The sequence below is a fragment of the Leptonotus elevatus genome, chromosome 4 (assembly GCF_054856555.1).
Source record: "Leptonotus elevatus isolate MCC_2025b chromosome 4, RoL_Lele_1.0, whole genome shotgun sequence".
Lineage (NCBI taxonomy): Eukaryota > Metazoa > Chordata > Actinopteri > Syngnathiformes > Syngnathidae > Leptonotus > Leptonotus elevatus.
In genome coordinates, this window is record NC_141242.1 from 854282 (window position 1) to 875196 (window position 20915).

A 20915-nucleotide genomic window follows, 5' to 3' on the forward strand; every position below is an offset into this window, starting at 1 on the left:
CGGATCGGCCGTTAAATGAGCTTTCAGCACCTGTGATGTGATTTTCAGTCAGCAAGTGGGGAAAAAAGTTGTTTTTAAAAGGTATTAAATTTGAACATGAAAAAATAATGACATTATCAAAATAATTAGACAAAATATGGATTGACTGCCTTTAACATATGAATTTCTTACTGCTGAAAATGGCTAAATGATTCGAGGAACCCATTACAATTTGGCAGCTTCGAAATACCAGATTTAGTGAAAATACACAAACCATATAAAAATGCATATATGCAAGTTTAAAGTAAAAAAGTAATTAAAAACTCTTTATATTATACACCCCACCACCTTGCAGGCTGGAGAGAGATGTCGGTTTTGGCACATTTGCCATTGAAGTGAAGGAAAATGAGGCAACGTGAGATGAAGAATTGATCAAGGAAACACATTAGCGATGAAAATGATGAATCGTGTGAAAGATGAATTAGGATTGACGTAAGGAGAAGATGACAACTCACTGTGTGTGTTTGCAGCTTGTCAAAGCGTCTGCCGGTTGATTGAAGCGTCACTTTCAGTGTTTTTGTTTTTTCTTCTCCTGCTACACTGTGTGTCATTGGACTGGTAACCTGGTAACCTGATGTCAGAACTCCTCCTCCTCATTCTAATCAAGTGCCTTTGTCAAGTAGCAAGCCAGCTTTATGAACACGCAAGCGTCCAGCCCCCCCCCCCCACACACACACAATTTGCACACGCTTACAGTGCTTGTTTGCTACAAAACAACTGACAAACACTTGAATTAAAAAAAAAAAAAAGAGAACGTTTTTGTATATAAGCTATTGTTGTCATTGCTTGGATGTGACTACGAACATTTATATTTATTTTCTTGTTACATTTTAAAACTGATCTATTATGCATGTCAACAATGTTTCAAGGGTACAACAATTTTAAAACATGTTTTAAGTTTACATTGTGGCAAGGTATACTATTAATGTTATTTTTCACCTATAAAATGAATTGTGATTGTTCCAATAAGGTTGAATTTCCTTTGGCGCATTTTGTTAGTTGTTGTAGATTTTCTCCATGAAAAAGAGCAAACGCAAGTTCTAGATGAATTTCAGTTTCCAATGGATTTTTGGGGGGGGGGAGCATTTTATTGTGATTTGTCCATGAAAAAGTGTTGAAGTGGGTCCCCAAAGTGTCTTTAGCGCCCCCCTAGGCCATTGTCGGCACTGCACGCAGCTGATGTGATTAGTGGTGTGAGGTGCTCTCGGGAGGCTTGAAGCATCTCAAAGGAGAAGAAAGTCGCCTCAGCAGCTCAGCTTGAGTGCTTCGAGGGCTCGCTGGGGACGCAACGGCAATGATGACTCCTTAGGGTTAGCTTCATAGGAAAGATATGATTGTTTTATTATATATGTTTATTATTTTACCATTGTTTATATTATTTTTACATACCTCACACCATTTGTTTTTTTGTTTGTGTTTTTATTTATTTTTTTTTATTTATTTTTTTATTCTCTCTCAACAAAGTGTCCTTGAGTGCCAAGAAGCTCTAAATATCATGCATTATAACTATTATTATTATTAGTATATGTTTGTAATGGGCATTAATACTCATTATGGGGACTATTATAATTTAATTTATAATAATCACTATAATGTATATAATTATTATTATTTATGAATATTACTATTGCAATTATTTGATTATAATTTACATGGAAGTTGATGCAAGTTTTAGCTGAGGAAAAATACTGGTAAACATTTGTTTCTGTAAAAGGAGGAAACAACGCATTCAACGGAGAAATTGGATTTATGTGTGAATAAGTAATGAATTATTTTTTTTTATGTTGTCTGCACCTCTGTTAGGCGCGAGTCCAGTCTCCAGATGGCCCCCCGATGCATGCGGTGTGGTCAGAAGGGCAAGTTGTTGGCGAGCGGTATCTTCTTCTTGAGGGCGAGGGCGGCGTTGACCTGCTGCGCCGACAGCAGCGCGTGCCACTGCGCCACGGGCCGACGCGGGTTGGCCAGCATGTCGGCCCAGTGCCTCAGCTGGTTTCCCGACGCGTCGCAGCCCAAGAAGATCTTGCCCGTCGGGTCGTTGGGGGTCATGGGGTCGTGGTCCCACACCGAGATCACCACGTTGACGCGCTGGCCGCGCACAGTGTACGGACAGGCGTGTTGGCGGATGGACGGCTGATGCGGCACGCGGACGGCGGCGACCCCTTACCCGAATTTGCTCCATGCTGACTTTGAAGGTGAAGGCCTCGTTGTAGTACGGGTTGAGCGTGTTCTTCTTGATGGACGTCTTCTTCTTCTTCTTCCACTTGCGCTTGTCCAGCGCAAGCTGCACCTTCACGTACGGATCTCAAGAACAACAACAACGACGATTCACTTTCAGCAAGAACACGCTGGTTAGGGCAACGTGTCTGCATTGTTAGCCTTTTTCACTATGACTTGAGTTATAACCTAGTCCGAGCTAGTTTACTTCAGGAGTGACCCACCAGTCGATCGCAGTCTGAACTGATCCCAATTCGCCCGCGAGGTGCGTAAGGGGGCTCCGTCCGAATCGTTCGACAAGATCATAAATCCAGGGACATTACATCCTAGAGTAGAACCTAGACCAAGTTACACTAGAGCCAAATTCTAGTTAGACAAGTACCTAAACCTAGTTTTACTAGAAACTATAGCTGCCTTTCTAGATCGAGTTAGACTAAAACACGGTCCAAGACGACATCCTAAACCTAGCTAAGAAGAGTACCAAGACGTAGGATTAAGACCAAGTTAGAATATGAACAAAACCTAGTTTTAAACTATTTGAACCAAAGACCTACTAAACCTAGTTAGACTAAAACCTAGTCCTAGTTAGATTTCATCCTAAACCTAGTTAAACTAGAGCCTTACCCGACCAAAGGCAAGCACATGGACAGAACACTCAGCCAACCTGATTGCTCCGGCTACAGGCCCCGCCCCCTTGAGGATGGCAGTCGCGATTATCCAAAGCACTAACCTGAGTTTCCGTCCAGGTCCGTGCTCTTGAGGTTTTTGGCCTCCATGACGACGACCGTCAGTTTGCTGGATGTCGGAACGTAACGCAGAGAGAAGCAGATCTCGCCGAGGTTCTCCTCCTGGATTCGGTAGAAAATTGGAGGCCAACATTCTACACTCAATTCAGCAGAAAAAAACGCAAACACCTTCGTCTGCTTGCTTGTTTCCTTTTCATGTACTTTTAGCTTGAGGTTCTAGTTCGTCTATCCCAGTGTTTCTCAACCCTGGTTCTCGGGGCACACGATCCAGCCTGTTTTCCATCTCTCCCGATTCCAACGCAGGTGAGGATCGGGTTCTCCACAGCTCGCTAATGAGCCGTCATTGGAATCACCTGCGTTGGGAATAGGGACACATGGATCGTGTGCCCCCAGGACCAGGGTTGAGAAACACTATTCTAACCAGCCCCTAACCTGCTAGGACTACATCCTGGTCAAACAAGGCCTAGACCAGGGTTCACCCATTCCCTGAGGTCCGGAGTCCTGCAGGTTTCAGATGTTTCCAGCGACTAGCACACCTGATTCATATAATCAGCTCATCAGCATGCCTGATAACAATCCTGATCGTTAGTATCAGGTGTGCTGGGAGGTCTCCGGGCCTCGAGGACCGGATTTGGTGAACCCTGGCCTCGACTATAGTCTCAATATGACTACACTGTTGTCTGACTAGGTTTTGGTTAAAGTCTAACGCTTTACAGAGAAGTTTAACTAGCGCTAAGTTTTAGTCTCACTAAATTTAGGATTTAGTGTCGGTTTTAGGGTCTAGTCTAATTCGGGTAAAATACGAGTCTATGGCTGTAGTCTAACTAGGTTTAGGTTGTGGCAAGCTAAGAAGGTCTAAGTTTAGGTTTAGGAGTAACCTCCAGGTCGGCCGGCTCTTGGAGGTCCCTCCACTCCTCTATGACGTGATTCCAGTCCACTTGTCCTAGTTTTAGACGCAGCTCTCCGATGATGTCGTGTTTGGAGAAGCGGTCAAAGTCGAAAACCTGAAGGACAGCCGTCGACTCCGCCAAAGTCGCCTTGGAGAGCTGACAACAAATTGATGATACATTCAACCTTTAACTACATTTGGCTTCTTGTCTACTTGTAAAGTAACAAACACCAGAATCGCGGCTATTTATTTCTAACTGGTCTAACAATTTCTAGGTTCTAATCTAACTTGTTAGGTTTAGGTTCTAAAGAAAGGTTTTAGTGTAGTTAGATTTAGGCTCCAGTGCAACTGGATTGAGAATAAATTTACCCAGATTAAGATTATAATAGTCTAACTAGGTATAGGTAGTTTTCTTGCTGGACATATGTTCTAGTTTAGGTTTATTTTTAGTCTAGGTTAGGAGTCCAGTCCCTAGGTATGGTCTCTTGTCTAACTGGTTTTAGGTTATAATTTAGCTAGGGCTAGGTTCCAGTCTAACTAGGTCTAATCAAGTTAGATTCAGGTCCTCATCTAACTTGGTACAGGTTCTAGTCCAAAAAGGCAACCGAGCCTAGGTCTGAGTCTGAATAAATAACTAAATATATCGAACTCGATTTGGGTTCAAAACAAACCCGCTAAATTAAGCCGTGATATTTGTAGCTTTTAGCATTAGCATGTCTCCCGATGGTACCTGGAAGATGAAGGTCTCGTTGAAGGTGGCATTGAGCGTGTTCTTCAGGACTTTGGTCTCGCAGATCTTGGTTTTATCAGGTAGAATGTAGACCTTGACGTAGGGGTCAGAGGTTCCTCCCAGGTCCATGGCCTTCAGGCTGCTCGCTTGCTTCACACCCACCACTAGCTACACGCAATGACATTCAGTTAACTTGAGAGGCCCGAACATCAGAACTCATTTGGTCACCTCGGAGAGAGCGGCGTTGAACTCCAACGAGTACAGCAGTTTGCCCCGTTGCTGTTTGCTGACACCGGATTTGACGTCACCCGCGCCGGGTTGAACCTGATGGCAACAAACAAACACGAGAACGTTTGGAAAACAACATCACGATGGTGTGAGCGTTGTTCTCACCGGCTCGCTGCCGGTTTGTCCGCCGTGCGGCTGAAGTTCCAGCAAGGCGTCCGGTGACTTCTGCCGCCGTTTCTTCCTTCTATTTCTGCAGCAGCACGCGCACACGCAACACACCACAAGCAGGAGCGCGATCACACCCAACACCGACAGTACGTAGACGGCCCACTGAGGTACTGTGACACACGCACACACATATTTTAATGTCAACTCAATTTGCTTCATAATGTGAATTGGGAAATACTGACACCTACAGGACTGGAGGAATATATATCAGCTGTTTTCCCCACAATTTGACTTGGGCCTAGTCTACCTAGGTTTTGTTCATAATCAAACTAGATTCCAATGATGTTTTCGGTTGGATTTGCATGAGCGCCATCTTCTAATAGAAAGCTAAGGAAGGTTTGTCATAAATCCAGGTTGAGGTTCTAGTCCAGGGTTCACCAATTCCGGTCCTTGAGTTCCAGAGTCCTTTAAGAGTTGAAATGTTGCCGCCTAAGATCAGGATCGTTATCAGGCATGCTGATGAGCTGATTATATGAATCAGGTGTGCTAATGGACGGAAGCATCTAAAACCTGCAGGACTCCGGACCTCGAGGACCGGAATTGGTGAACCCTGTAATTTGAACGTGGTCATTTGTAGTACTTTTTTGGTCAAGGTTGTAGTCAGGCGTGTGCGTGTGCGTGTTACCAACATGGAATTTTCTCAATGATCCCGTGTACCACGTCACTGGCTGTGGTGTTCGTGTTGAAGACGTCAGAGATGATTGAAGAGGATGAGGATGATGAAGGCAACAACTTCATGGCGAAAATGATGATGATGAGGATGAGGATGATGAGGGATCTGGAGGCGAGACGACAAGACCGTCAAAGCACTTCCGATGTCGACATCTGCACTGGAACTTGCAATGATTTGGATTTGTAGTTAAGGTACAACCGAACCCTAAATATGGACGAGTAAATCTAGAGCGTATATAGTTAGACTCGAACCTTGGTGTTGTTTGAGCAGAACTTAAATCTTGTCAGTCTACGACTTACACCTAACCTAATTCTAGCTACACTAAAACCCAAATGTAGTCCAGTCGATTGTAGAAAAGGTGTAATTAAAGATTACTTTGTAGCCCACCTAGAATTTATATAATTAAAACTCCTGTAAAATCTGTTTTTAATTCTCCAAAACTGCATTAAGATGCATTCTGCAGGTTATATACATGATTTCAATTAGTCATTAAATGCATTTAATGATTAATTGTAAATAAATAAGTTGTCAACAAAAAAGGAGCTATTAAATCTAACAATAAAAAATGATCTTGAATTATTTCATTAAAATAAAAAAAATCATTTGTTGCATGACTATAAAATGTCTGGATTTTTCTAATTAAATATTCTTCTGTTGATTTCTCTTACTGAAATTTTCATAAATAATCATCCATCCATCCATTTTCTGTACCGCTTGTCCTCACAAGGGTCGCGGGGGTTGCTGGAGCCTATCCCAGCTGGCTTCGGGCAGTAGGCGGGGTACCCCCTGAACTGGTTGCCAGCCAATCGCAGGGCACACAGAGACGAACAACCATACTCACAATCACACCTGTGGACAATTTGGAGTGTCCAATTCACCTGCCATGCATGTTTTTGGAATGTGGGAGGAAACCGGAGTACCCGGAGAAAACCCACGCAGGCACGGGGAGAACATGCAAACTCCACCCAGGAAGGCCGAAGCCCGGACTTGATCTCACAACCTTTGCACTGGGAGGCGGACGTGCTAACCAGTCAGCCACCGTGCCGCCAATAAATAAATAAATCCGTGCCGCCGTAAATAATCAAATAAGCTTATTTCACATTCTTCATTTTTTTTTTATTACTTTCTTATATAATCCAATTATTGATTTAAAATTAACCATGAACTAAAAATGACAATGAATTCAGTTTATATATATACACACTATACCATTTATTCAAGTACAGTTAATTTTTTTAAATAACCATTAATTTAGCCATTTATTTTCCTGAAATTGGTTAGCCAAAATGTATTAACTTTTTATGCTAAAATGCACTTTGAAACATTTTTTTTTTTTTTAAACCAAAGAGCTATATTTTGTGGCCATTTTAAAAATGAAATGTAACCCACGAGCACAAAAAAGTTTTCCCTTTTGTGGCCGCCAACATAAATCCCGTTAGATGAAGGGGTAGACCCTAAATCAAAGGTACGGTCACATTTTTATCACACTATTCATGAGCAACACAAGATGTTGTATGGTTTGAAGATGAAATGAATGAAACTCAAACTGAAAAGCTTCGACATCCTCAACAAACACGCACTCGAAACCGCGCACGCACGCACGACCGGGAAGTTTGTGCAGTGAAGTCTTTTCTGGAACAAGACAAACACGTTCCTTCACTTGCCAGCACGCATTTGCCAATTTCAACAATACAAAGTCAACATAGAATTTACTCACAGATGTCACGGGAACGTCAACGGGGGACGCTGAGAAGGAAGGCCTTGCTTGGCCGCAGTGTCGAGGAGCACGACGAGGACGAGCGAAGGAAGGGACGTCCAGCGCGGAGGAGACGACGCCGCTCAAAACATTTGAAGAACGTCTCCTCCCTCCTCAAACGGCAGGAAGCTCTCCAGAGGCCACCTCACCTCAAGATGCTAGTCTAAGTCGGGGCCGATCTTGTTGCCTAACAAATGTACATTTCACGCCGGTACAAGCCGCTCTCGTTTCTTCTGCTCAGGATTCAACCTGCAGCATCGGCGGCGGCGGCGGCGGCGGCGCCACGCCTGCTCAGCACACACGCGTTACTCAAACAGAGGAGTGTTTTCGTCTTAGGGGAACAACGGTCAAACGAGTAACAGCACTCGCGGGGCAGATCCGCTGAATCGAGACTTGAAAAGGAGTTGCTGCTTGCTGGAAAGCTGGAAATTGACAAATATTATATATATTACATTGGTAATATGTATTTTAATTAGGGGTGTCAGGCAATTCATTGTTTTAATCATAATTCATCGCATGACTTCAATAGTTAACTCACGATTAATCGCAAATTTTACATCTGTTCTAAATGTACAATAAAATATGTATTATTTATATATATATAAGTTTTGATACTCTTGTTAACATAAAAATGGGGGAAATAAAATATGGCTGCATCTTTTAGTCATCGATAGTTTCATAATAATTCATCAAATTGAGTTAAAGTTAAAAACGAATGCAATATTGATTTGTGTTGGTCACTTTTCTGCCACTAGGTGGCATAATTGCATTTGCACGATGTTGGTGACAGCTCAGTGCATTTTTCTTTTCTTTATTAGGAGCTATCTAATCTTGAACATGAAGTAACTTGTGAAATTTTGCACATTTTTAAAATTGAGCCCAGTCTCCACAAATATGTGCATTATTATTAAATGTTGACGTGTCTGCTGCGTTCACTGGAATCCCCCCCAGGACAGGCTTTCCGAGTAGGGGGTGGTCATTAATCGCACGTTAAAAAGATTTGTGGCGTTAAAGTTAACACACCAATTTTTACACCGCTAATTTTAATATGTAGTTCACCTCCTAAAACTCAAAAGTCACTCACCAGCAAAACAAGAAGTGTTTGTTTCCGCCATGTAGCGCACATGCAGCAAAATATCTTCCAACTTTTTCATGTCCTGATCTACGAGAGAAAATCAAATCTAGTAAATCTTCTCCAACATGTGGCATTATTGTGATGTCAGCGCGTTGTGAAGCTGAAAGGAAAAAAAAACATCAGGCAAGGGTGTTGACCACATGATGTAATTATTTATTTATTTATGCAATTGGAATAAATCTCCTAAAAGTCAAAAGGAGTGCCGGCTAGCACGGCGTGTGCTAAGCGCCATCATACAGGAAGTAGGAATAAATAAAAGTGGTGCGATGCCAATTGAGATTTGAGCGTTCCGAAATGACGCACTGACAACTTTGACGGATATTTCTGCCTCCCGACACGATGACAAAGTCAACTTCTAACCTTCAACTGGAAATAATAACAAACAAAAAACTTGCCCTCTCATAATAGTTCTATTGAATATGTAAATGAGTATGCAGGAAATAAGAGTAGAAGAAGAAGCTGGGAGGTCTTCTGGGGTAAGAAATTGGATGTGGGACTTTCCTGCTGGCGCAACTTCCTGTTCCCGCACGTGACGAAGACGACGCTCAGAAGTTGATGGCCTTCCCGAAGGAGGCGGCCAGGTTGGCTTCTCGGAACGCCTCCGACACCGTCTGCAACAGGAAGAGGAAACCGAGAAAAAAATAGGCCTTCATTTTCTGTTGTTCAAAAGATTTCCCGGGTGTCTTCATGACAATTTTGTGGCAAAATTGTCATCAAAGTAGCACAAGGATAAAAAATTCAAGGTCCAGTTACATTTCAGAATGGTTCGACTCTAATTCGGTTCTCGTCTACTTGAATCGGGAGCTAGTATTAGTCTAGGTATAGTCTAGGGACAGGGGTCACCAACGTGGTGCCTGCAGTCACCGGACCCATTCGCACCCAAGGACCACATGAGTAGCAAGCAGGCCGTTCTAAAAATAGCTCATTAGAGATGGGACATTGTGATTTGATTGACAACTGATGTGAGCCATGACGTACCGGGTGGGCGTGGCAGACTCTGGCGATATCCTCGCACGACGCGCCGTACTCCATTGCGAGGGCCGCCTCATTGATCATCTCTCCCGCCCCCTACAGGCCGCAAGTAGCGTTAGACGGGAACGCAAGCGTCGGCGGCGTGAGGCCGGCGCGCGGAGGGAGGTCTTACGGTTCCGAGGATGTGCGCGCCCAGCATCCTGTCCGTCTCCTTGTGGCTGAGGATCTTGACCAGGCCGTCCGTGTCGGCGTTGGTTTTGGCGCGGCTGTTGGCGGCGAACGGGAACTTGCCCACTTTGTAGGGAACGCCCTGAACAGTGACAATGTTGCAGCTAAGAGCAGACATTTTCAAAAATAACAATGACGTCATCTGGTACAAGGCTCCACTTTTTTTTTGTCTTAAATCATATGTATACAGTAACAGGTGTATAATATAGTGCCATCTAAATTCATCCAAATAATGGGCCCAGATACACATTTAAAAAGATACATTTTCGAAGTCTTATATATATATATATATATACACACACACACATACATATATATATACTTTTTATATATATATATTTTGTATTTGTGTGAATGTGTTTTGTTTTTTTAAAGTAAAAAAAAAAAGCTTGCATAATCCTATAACCTGATTGGAATTCCTTCATTGCTGGTTTATGATGATTTTATTTTGTATTTAAACATTTTCCAATTTCGATTCAAATAGATTTTGTAAAGTTTAAATTTAAATAACGTTTAGGAAGGTTTAGGACGCCTTTTAAAAAAATTTAATGTAAAATTTGGAAATCCCCCCTGCTTTTTAAGTTTAATGACACTGAATTGAAAATAATCTTGAATAATCTTCTAACTCGTGGTGCAACGGATCAGAAAAGTCACGGTTCGGATGGGATCACGGATTTGAGTCTGAGACTTACAAGGCCGCTTATGCCAGAGACTTCGGTCGTATCATACAATGGCGGCATAATTAATTAGCGGTTTCTTAGCGTCCTAAATTAGCGATTGAACATGAGTTTGGGATAGCGTTGTGTTGATGTTGGTCGCAACTAAGATTGTCAATCAACTACAATTATAGAAACATCGAAAAGGGAAGTCAAAAAAAAAAAAGAAAAAAAAAAGAAAAAGAAAAAAAAAAGAAAAAGAAAAAAAGAAAAGAAAAGGGAAATCAAGTTAGCCATCACGCCACGACGTGGGCCAACTTCAAAGTAAAAGTCTACTAAGGCTATTTGCTTTGCCGTCAATGTATTACTGCATTTGGTCAACTTTATTTTGAAGTTAGTCTTAGCGTGTTACATTGAGTATGTTTCCTTAACATGTCAGAATGGTATCGACTGTGAATGCCCTTAAGCCCCGCCCCCCCATGATCCGTTGCACCACTAAATCTAAGCCTTCCTACCCGTCTTACTTCTCCAACTAACAAGCATATGAGTGAAAGCATAAAGTACGACACCGTTGCCGGTCAGGTTGAAGAAGAAGAAAACATCTGACGACAATCAAGTTGGTGACGCATGCTGACCTCTTCCTTGACCTGCTCCTCGGTCTTGCCCACCCAGGCCACCTCTGGGTGCGTGTAGATGACGGAGGGCACGCAGTTGTAGTCGATGTGCACGGCGCCGCCCGCCATGCCCTCCACGCAGATGATGCCCTCGTCCTCCGCCTTGTGCGCCAACATGGGCCCCGCCACCACGTCCCCGATGGCGTGGATGCTGCCGCCGCAAACGTGACACGTGACATTGTCATTGCAAAAAGGGAACCTGCTCAAATTTGCTACACTTGCTGAAAATGATCATAGGAATACACAGGAACAGTCACCAGATGTTTAGGGCTCTCCTTTTCAAAAGGGGAGGGGGTACCTATTCCTCCCGTGAGAATTTGTATCCCCACCCCCAATGACTTTTTTGGGAAAGAGTTCAACAATGGCTTAAAATTTTAATTTTTGTGGTGTTTTCATGGGCCAGATAGCGAAGGGACGTACCTGGGCACGTTGGTCTGGAAGCGGCCGTTGACGGGGATGCGCCCGCGGTTGTCCAGCTGGATGCCCACGGCCTCCAGGCCCAAGTCTTGAGTGAACGGTCGCCGGCCGATGCACACCAGCAGCACGTCGCACGTCAACGTTTCATTCTTGCCGCCAGCCGCTGCCTCCACGCTGAACCCGCACCAAGGGAAAGACCATTAACCACCTCCAAAACGCCCCCATATTTTGTATACGCTTTTCATAAATAACACTTACGGTATCAAGGAAAAAAACATTTTCTTTAACGTCCTCCACTACCTAACATTATTTTCAAGGAATAAAAAAAGGTGTATTATTTTCTTTCTTATTATTCCGTTGCTTTTCCCCGGCCAAATCTAATTTCAGAGATACTGTGTTTAAAAGATTCCGTAAAAAGCTCTTAATCCGTTCCAGCCTTCCAAACAACAAAAATTGTTGTGATGTGTTTCGAATAAGACAAATAGCACTCTATTATGTCGTACATCCTAAAAACGGAAGTCAACACTTTTGCTCGTTTTTTTGCTTCAATTCAATGGACACAGTGTCGCCACTTCTGGTGTGTGTGTGCACATCTCAGCCACCTGGGGGCAGTATAATGCAAAAATATCCATGAAAGAAGTCATCTCGGTTCCTCAGTCGAGCTGCATGATTATGGCCAAATTAATCATCACGATTATGCGTTACAATTAATCTGTATTTGTATTCCATGACTTTTCAACAAACATAAAGTAAAGAGTTTTCAGTGCAAAATCATATTTAAGAAATGTACTTGTAACATCTGCACAGGCTCCTGCCGCTGGTGTGCTTGCTTGTTATTTAAGCAGCCTAACGAAGCCTTTAGCATGCGTTCGCCCCCTGGTGGTAGGCTGACTACTGCTTAAGAAAATCCTTGATTAGATATGCGGAATTTGACATGTAATTATCATCTACAATAATAGTTCATTTAATCGTGGCTGCCAAAATTGTGTTCACGATTAAAACTGAATTAATTGTGCAGCCCTACTCAGCAGCGTTCTTAGAAGAGGATCAAGAACATCATACGGTCGGCCGTAGAATGGCTTACAAGTTGGGTCACTCGTATCTCAAGGCACTCGCACCGCATGGCGTCTGGCCGTGCGGACGGACGGGAGAGGGAGGCGCCGCTACTCACGCCACGTCCATTTTCCCGTCAGGCCTCCGAGTGGCGCCCAGCACTTTGGTGCCCAGTTTGAACTTAAGGCCCTGCTTCTGCAGGATGCGCTGGAAGTTCTTGGCGATCTCCATGTCGATGCCCATGCCGCCCACGTGGCCGAGGAACTCCACCGCCGTCACCTTGGCGCCCAACCGCTGCCACACGGAGCCCTGCGGCGAGACAAGGAGGAGGCGAGGTCAGCCGCGCCCCGCCGGCGTCACGCGACCGCGGGGACGACGCCCACCAGCTCCACTCCGATGACGCCGGCGCCGATTACGATCAGCTCCTCCGGAACTTTCGTCAGGGACAGCGCGCCCGTCGACGACACCACCGTCTCCTCGTCGATCTGTCCGCCAAAAATAGACGACAAGTTTGACACATCTGGTCTTCCGATGTGGAGTGTCCACGCTTGCTGGAGCACGTACCTGAATTCCCGGGAAGGGCGTGACTTCGGAGCCAGTGGCGATGAGGATGTTCTTGGTGTTGATAACTTGCTCGCCGCCGTCAGCTGTCGTGGCCGTCACCTGGTTCTTTCCCGTCACCTTGCCCAAGCCGTTGACGTGTGTCACCTGACGGGAGGAGACGCCACGTCACCGGGACCGACAAAGATTGAGGGCGAAGGGGGAAGGAGGTCTCACTTTGTTCTGTTTGAAGAGATGCGCGATGCCCCCGGTCAGCGCTTTGACTGCCCCGCTTTTCTGCGCCATCATCTTCTCGAGGTTGAGGGAGATGCCGGAAACTGAAAAAGAAACCCACGTCGACGTTGATTTTCTTGGAATGAGAACCAGTCGGAGTGCTAATCTGTCCTCTGTGTGACGTCGGCCTTTCATCTTACTTTCGATGCCCCTGCTCTCTAAGTCTTTGCCATGAGCCAGGTGATACAAGTACGAGTTGTTCAGGAGCGCCTGCGCACATTTAAGACAACCGTGGACATTCGGCATGACTGCGCGTGTCTCATCGTAACACAAAAACACAATTGCAAGTGTCTTACTTTGGAAGGGATGCAGCCAACATTCAGGCAAGTTCCGCCCAGTGTGGCATTTTTCTCCACACAAACTGTCTGTCAGGAGGACACAAAGACTGCATTAGTCAAAAAAAAAAAAAAAGTAAAAACGCAAAGTACACAAAAAACAACAACGTGAGGACCCGGTGAAAAGTGAAATATGTTACCGGCCTTTTACTTGGAAAACGGCAATATTTCAACAATGACAACAAAGTCTCCACCCAAACCCGGCTCGTGTTAAAAAGACAACATTTGAGGCATTCGTTTACCTTGAAGCCGAGCTGCGCAGCTTTGATGGCGGCGACGTAACCACCTGGACCGGAACCGACAACTGTGACGTCCGCATCGACTGTGACACAAGCAGCAACAACAACAACAAATCAACGAAACATCACAAAATGTGTAACTCTACTTTGTCAGGTGCTAGACTTTGCACAGAACGGGTAGTGACGGTGTTATCTTACTGGCTGCTTTATCAGCGTACGTTCGGACCGACAACACCGCTACTCCGTGCAGCTTGCATGGGAGCTGATGACTTCGCTGTGCGATGGCGACAACACAAAAAACAACATCACAAAAATAAGTCACAAGTGCTGCAAGGCGACAGACACACTGCAAGATGGAAGCAAATCCAACTTTTGACACATTGCACAAGTGCTGCTACAGCTACTGCATTAGCATTACTGGAACAATAATAACAATAATGCACACAAGAATTGAAGCGACGTCAACACAAACGTGAGCACACTAATCGTGTCGTAACAAGCGTGTACTTGTACAAAAGTTCCATAGTTGTGTCCTGTGTCTTTTTGCCATTGTGTTGATATGATCGAAAGATATACACAGGCTCTAAGAAAGAATACAAATAAAATTGGTCAACTTGAGTTTGAATCCAAGCGTCACAACGTAACAAATTGTGTAACCTTAGCTTAGATGTGCCAACTCGCCTTTGCGCTAAGGCGTTAGTTAGCGTGTCAATTCATATTTATGACTTCTCGTGGAGTATTGTGTCACTAATTGATCAAATAGCGTTTAGAAATGTAGACAAAGTGCGTTGAGATAGCAACGACTTTGAGTACTTCTTGGACCTGCAGAAGGCTATCGTGAACTTTCTGGCAAAGTATATACACTTAACAGTTTGTTTAATATCTGCGAATGCCGAATGCAGCAGAACCAACACAAAAAACGGGAAAGTAATATCAAGGCACGCTCAAGTGAATATTTTGAATGTTGAAGTATCAAAAGGGGTCAACTGCGTGTTTTCCTCACCGAGTCTGGTATTATTAGCCGACGAGCTAGCCGGGCGGTGGCAAGCGGCAAAAAAAACAACAAAAACAAAAACCTCCTGAGCCGACAACGAGTGTAGTGATTCGGGTTACGAGTGGACTTCTTACCGTGGCGAGAGTTCGATATAACTGCGTCCAAGTGTGCATTTTGTCGCTGTGCTTTCACGTCAAAGGTAAGTTGCTTCACCTCCACAAGGCCCAGCAGAGCAGCCAAGGACTCCTGACAGCCTGGCGCACGAATATGACGTCAGTAGTCGCCGACGGTAAGGAAACGTTATTCAAACTAGTCAGTAATAAGTCACAACCATTATCATAAAGCTACACGCAATACAAATACAAATACAATGAAAAAAATAAAAAGAACAGTGACCTTAATAGAGGGATGCTTGACTCATTCAGGGCATTTATGGCTGTGTGCTTACGTCACATGACCAAACCCCCAAAAAACAGGTGAGCCGTGATTGGTCGTTACCAGGTTTTTGAGCACCTGTGATGTCATTTTCAGGCGACAGCAAGCGGCATAATGGGAAAAAGACAACTTTCTACTACTGAAAATGGCTAAAAAGTCAAGTATATCTGTAAGTGACTCCCTACAGTGAAGAAATGTGGACATTTATGTAACACTTGTGAACATTTCTATTCATTTAAAAAAAAAAAATGTGATTTAAAAAATATAGTATCATTTTTATTCGTTTTTTAAATTTAGGTAAAATAGCAGCTGATTAATCATTGGCAAGATGGTTACTTACATGGTAAATGGACTACAAATATTAATTTGGCTATACATAGTTTGAACATTGAGAATGTTTAAACAAGAGAGAAATGTGAGAACGTCTAAGTGCCTCGATGAGAAAAGTGTATCAAATGTGCGGTGAGGGGTTTTAGAGCCTTAGAACATTTATAATAAATATAAAACATAAAACTAACTACTTTGCGGACTTCACTTATTTCGGCTTTTTTTTTTTAACCTAACCCCAGCGGAAAATGAGGGAACACTGTATATATATATATATATATATATATATATATATATATATATATATATATACACAAAAACATTCACTGGCAGCCATTTGAGAAAATTCCAACAATTTCAAGACTCACACGATATTGTATTCAATAAGTATATAAACACCGAATCTGCCAAATGACAGAATAGACTCTCTCCTTTCTGCCTTTTTCCGTTCTTTTATAATCAACAGTAGAAAAATATAGGTTACACAAAATGGAGCACTTTCTCCCACACTGTGTTTATTTCATATAAAATGGGACAATAATGTCATCTACTGGTGGTGCATCAATAAAGTTGTTTCCAAGTTTGAAATTTACAGTGGAGCAGAATCAGATTCTCCCGAACCTGTCTCTGGTGGGGAAAAAGGGAATTGACAAATATACTTGTCAAGGGCAGTGAAGGAGATATGTGAGTTTTATAAATCACGTCATCATTAAAAATTGAAATGATCATGTTTGCAGAATCTTACATTAATAAACTGGAAAGTGGAAATTCATGATCTTTTTCAAATCTGCCTGCAGTTCGAACTATTTTCCACTAGAGGGAAACACTGTCGTTTTGTTTGTGCTTCGTGGAACGGTTTAAAACTCGAGTCGAGGTCACACATTCTAACAGCTGAACTTTTAAAAAATCGCTACTCAAGAGTCAGACCCTTTGAAACCTTGCTTTCAAACCCTGACTCCTTTAAAGCTTTCACAATACGTTCTCATCGTTTGTTTTTTGTTTTTGTTTTTTAAGAAAAGCCATTTTCTTAGCATTTGGCCTACGTCATGCCAGTATGTTAGAAGGCAGTAAAACAGGCCAAAATCCAGATGTTAGGGTGTTAGGAAGGGCAAGAGTCAATTTGCATACTAGGTATGATTGAAATAAATGTGAGCGTGTCAAAATAAGTTTGAATCGTTGCAAAGGTAGCCGCTCAAACTTCTGGAGGTACGAGAAGCCAAATACAGAATGTTCGTGCAGACTTCTATTTAGCTCTCCTAGTCACAAAAAGACTAGCATTTGTGTGTGTGTGTGTGTGTGTGTCGCAATATGGAGCAAGTGCCCCCCCCCCCCCCCCCCCTCCTGAGAAAAGGGCGTGTGGCGAGTTTATGCTGTGCGCTGAAAAGCCCCCAAAGAGCTTTGAGGGCAACTTTGAAGTGACGGCACACTTCAAAGTTGTGCTGGACTTTATGAATGATGCATTGGCACCTTTTGTTTTTGTTTTTCGGGAGGCGGGTCACACGTTACAGTGGACCACGCAAGTTGGCATGAAAAGTGTTGGGGAAAAAGGTTCTTTTTAACAGAAACTTTGCTTCAGTGTGTCGGAAGAAAAGCAGAAAAAAAAAGTCAAAATGTTGCTCGGAGACACAACGACACAAAGTGTGTGTGTGTGTGTGTGGGGGTGTGTGTGTGTGTGTGTGTGTGTGTGTGTGTGTGTGTGTACTTGTACATACTACATTGTGAGGACCAAAATACGCCTTTAACCAACAGATTGAACATTTTTGTGAAGTGAGGACATTTTGGCCGGTCCTCACAACTCAAGACTTTATTTTCAGGGTCAAGACTTGATTTTAGAGTTTAGGTTTGAATCGGGTTATGGTTGAGGTGAGGGGAAGAAATGGCGACAGGCAATCATTTCTCATGCTTGGGGTTCGTGGAAGGTGCTAGGAAATGTATTATGTCAATGAGATGTCCCCACGATGATACAAAGACAAGTGTGTGAGTGCGTGCGTGCGTGCGTGCGTGCGTGCGTGCGTGCGTGCGGTTAATGCGGATCATATTGTGGCAATGGAAGCGTTTGTGCTTGTGGAGCCCTCAAAGAATGTGAAGCGTCCTCCAATGCGCCCGGAATGCTGAGAGTCGTCGTTAGCGACGCTCAATCTTCTCCGCAGTTCGGCGGGCCACAAAGAAGCGGGCGGGCCGGCGGGCGGATCACCCCCCCCCCCCCCCCTACACACACACACACACACACACACAATGAGGGCCCGGCTTCAAAGCGGCACGGCGCCGCTTTCGGATGGTTCCCATCAACTAATATCAACAACTTGGGAAACATCGGATCACTGCCTACTTTCTAATCAGTCACAACAGAATTTTTTTTTCCCACAAGGTTGACTCTTGGGCTGAAACGATCAATCGTGGACTACATAATCGACTGTAACAGTTGATCAAGTCGTTCTCAGTAATCGCAATCTCCTGGTGATGTTGATATGAATCTGCTGAGGACCATTAGCTGGTATCCGACCTCTGACCTCTTTGTGGGTGGGCGGGGACTATCATAGAGTAAAGTGTAGCGGGTGTGGCGGATTACTGGGGGGATGTGTTCAATGACACCGCAGGCTCTTCTGCATGACCTGGTTACCTCAATCCATGTATTGATGTTGCGGGGATTATTACACACTCGACAACAACTCACACACGTGTGCGCGCGCGCACACACACACACACACATCCATACACACACTTGTTAAAGTGGCAGTTGCATGGTTTGGAATTACTGTAACAGCCTTGCTCATTTCCGTTAGCCTGTAAGCAGTTCCCGTTTGATGTTAGCATAAAGATAGCAAACTTTCATCAGGATTTAGTTTGGTTGAATATTTGGAGTGTTTAAATATGCAATGTTTGATTCAATTTTGTTTTATGCCTCAGTTTTGTCACCATCAACGGTGAGTAACAAAAAGGTTGAAGCAACAGCGTTTCCAAGTCAAAGTCGTTTTGTGGAACTGAATGAAGAAAAGAATGAGCATGTCATGCACACGCGCGCGACAAAAAGCAGATGTTCTGATCTGATTTGCGGTTTTGTCACCTTCAATGGCCGCCGCCACTTCCCATGTAACTTCATCTGCGGGCGGAGACGGCGGACAGCACCTCTCCCTTTCAGAGATGGAGGCCGGTCGGCTCGCGTGTCACCACCGGCAAAGGGAAAAAAAACAGAAAAGGGTCAGTGGACATTAGGAAAAGTTGACAAAACGGATTGATTGGCTCACAAAAGTACGTCACCGGCAGCAAGGCTGAAATGAGAGCTTTAGCAACGAGAACCGCTGATAAGTCCATCGAGTGTGATGCGCATTGATGCCAATTGACAACACACCAAAATAAAATGCCCATCACAGATGTGTCGCGTTCAGGCTAACATTAGCAATTAGCATACCATGGTCATCAAGATGTGTGCGCGTGTGTGTGTGTGTGCGTACTTGCTCGAACGTAGGCTAACATGAGCACATTAGCAAGTAGCCTAGCATCGGTGGTGAGGTTGATGACAAGTCAATGATGCAACACAATCGTAAGAATTTTCAGCCAATCGCAGAAGTTGTGCGTGCTAGCGGTGAGGCTAACATTTAGCAATTAGCTCGTCTTTTTACAACCATCAGAAATCTTTGTTCTGTCGTGGAAGCGACGTCACCAAGTGTCAACAGGGTGCCGCGGCGTCGCCGTGGTAACCGCTTCCCGCCGTCGCCGCGGTAACCGCAGTGCCGCTCATGCATGATCGAGCGGGCGGAGCTTGAGGAGAAAAGACTTCAACAGGCGAGTCGCGTTTTTCAAAAATAAAAGCTGATGACGACCAGGACTCCTCAAATGGGGTCTTCTCTTTTTTGAAGGGGAGGGGGCACTAAGTTTATCTCCAACCCCCCTCCAACCCCCCACTGCCCCCCAGCACCCCCTCCACCCTTGTGAACATTGATGCTAACAAGTGGAAAGCAGTTTTTGCATAAATTAGAGATAATCCAGCGTAAATTATGCAAATGTATTCGCTGGTTTCAACTTGGAAAATCTTCACGCACTCAAAGAGGAAAAGTTGAAAAACGCTTCCACAAATAGTTTCAAACTACTGAAATACATGAACGAATGAATATATACCATTATAATCTCATCCTGCTGCATAATATTAATTTCAGAATAAATACAACAACATGCCAATAAGCGCATCAAGGAACAAAATAAGTTGTTTAAAAACACTTAATTCAGACGAAAAGAAAAAGAACTAAGAAATTAAAATTCACCCAAAAATGCATCCATTAAAAATACATCAAATGTATCAATAAATAAACATTGTCTATCGATCTCACTCTTGTCAGAGTTGGAAAAAAAAAATCCTGCACATGCCACATTAAACACGGTTTGCTTTGCTGTCTGCTCTTGTGTGAAAGCAAAATGGCCGCCACATCCTGGCACTTAGTTGACAGATCCCTCTGGTGTATTGCGTCAGCATCATCAGGCTGCAAAGGCAGCAGAAAAGCGAAAGAAAACTAAAATGGAACCCTCACCACATAGGATGCATTTGCGTTACTTTTCATGAAAACAAAAGTGAGAATAATCCAAAAAGGGAATCAGCATAGTCAGGAAACATGAAACTTGATTTGCGACTCGTCATGCAAAAGGCATGTTGGTGTTCCAAGTGGGAAAAATATGACTTAAGAACAATGCTCCTCAAATAGGGGGCGGGTCCCGCACGGGTTGAGACCAGGCGGGGTGTGTGTGTGACCTCTACGCGGACGAAGTGTAATTGCACTTCCACTGCAGTAGGTGGCAGTGGTGCTCAATTGGGTTGGGACCAAAATTGTTATTTTTCTTAGAAATAATTTGAACCTATTGAGTTGTCATGACGTGCACTGAACGTTTGCGTTGTTTTGAAATGATTTCATTTTGTGTCACGTTTTGTTTTCTTTTTTGTTCATGTTCTTGTCTCACTCGTTAAAGGTTTTCGTCTGGACCTGTTCTGGTCGGCCCTGTTCTTTGTGAACCCATCGGCTCTTGTGCTTCGTTGTCGCCGGCGTATTTGCTTCATTCGATTGATTTACTTGTTACAATGAATTGTATCGTGTTTTATTGTATTGTTGTATTTCTAAGCACGATA

At 43.8% G+C, this 20915-nt stretch overlaps 2 protein-coding genes across 3 annotated transcripts; both read right to left on the reverse strand.

Moving 5' to 3' along the window:
- Positions 1–1767: 1767 nt before the first annotated feature.
- On the reverse strand, positions 1768–8652 carry syt8 (synaptotagmin VIII). 2 transcript variants are annotated; one of them, XM_086073499.1, is made up of 9 exons: positions 7465–8652; positions 5704–5852; positions 5012–5184; positions 4847–4942; positions 4619–4786; positions 3878–4045; positions 2984–3101; positions 2204–2340; positions 1768–2124 (listed from the first exon to the last, which is right to left on the reverse strand). In XM_086073499.1, the coding sequence occupies exons 2-9, from the start codon at positions 5810–5812 to the stop codon at positions 1888–1890; spliced, it is 1206 nt and encodes a 401-aa protein (XP_085929625.1). In that variant the 5' UTR covers positions 5813–5852; positions 7465–8652; the 3' UTR covers positions 1768–1887. The 2 variants fall into 2 exon arrangements, with proteins under 2 accessions (XP_085929625.1, XP_085929624.1); XM_086073498.1 differs by having other exon boundaries at positions 1768–2340.
- A 116-nt stretch (positions 8653–8768) lies between these two features.
- On the reverse strand, positions 8769–15300 carry dld (deltaD). The gene is made up of 14 exons (XM_086073497.1): positions 15175–15300; positions 14245–14320; positions 14050–14129; positions 13769–13837; positions 13613–13682; positions 13416–13516; positions 13203–13346; positions 13022–13123; positions 12757–12947; positions 11589–11759; positions 11130–11319; positions 9783–9920; positions 9617–9706; positions 8769–9249 (listed from the first exon to the last, which is right to left on the reverse strand). Exons 1-14 carry the CDS (start codon positions 15211–15213, stop codon positions 9184–9186), a joined length of 1527 nt encoding a protein of 508 aa, XP_085929623.1. The 5' UTR covers positions 15214–15300; the 3' UTR covers positions 8769–9183.
- Between the last annotated feature and the right edge of the window lie 5615 nt (positions 15301–20915).

Coding starts and splice junctions, on each gene's coding strand:
- syt8 (XM_086073498.1), bottom strand. CDS start 5,812: ATGAAGTTGTTGCCTTCATCATCCTCATCCTCTTCAATCATCTCTGAC. Junction 3,102..3,877: donor AAGAGCCGGCCGACCTGGAG/GTTACTCCTAAA, acceptor TACCGAATCCAG/GAGGAGAACCTCGGCGAGAT. Junction 2,341..2,983: donor GGACCTGGACGGAAACTCAG/GTTAGTGCTTTG, acceptor GTTGTTCTTGAG/ATCCGTACGTGAAGGTGCAG.
- dld (XM_086073497.1), bottom strand. CDS start 15,213: ATGCACACTTGGACGCAGTTATATCGAACTCTCGCCACG. Junction 13,517..13,612: donor AGAGAGCAGGGGCATCGAAA/GTAAGATGAAAG, acceptor TTTCTTTTTCAG/TTTCCGGCATCTCCCTCAAC. Junction 11,760..12,756: donor GACGGGAAAATGGACGTGGC/GTGAGTAGCGGC, acceptor GTGCGGGTTCAG/CGTGGAGGCAGCGGCTGGCG.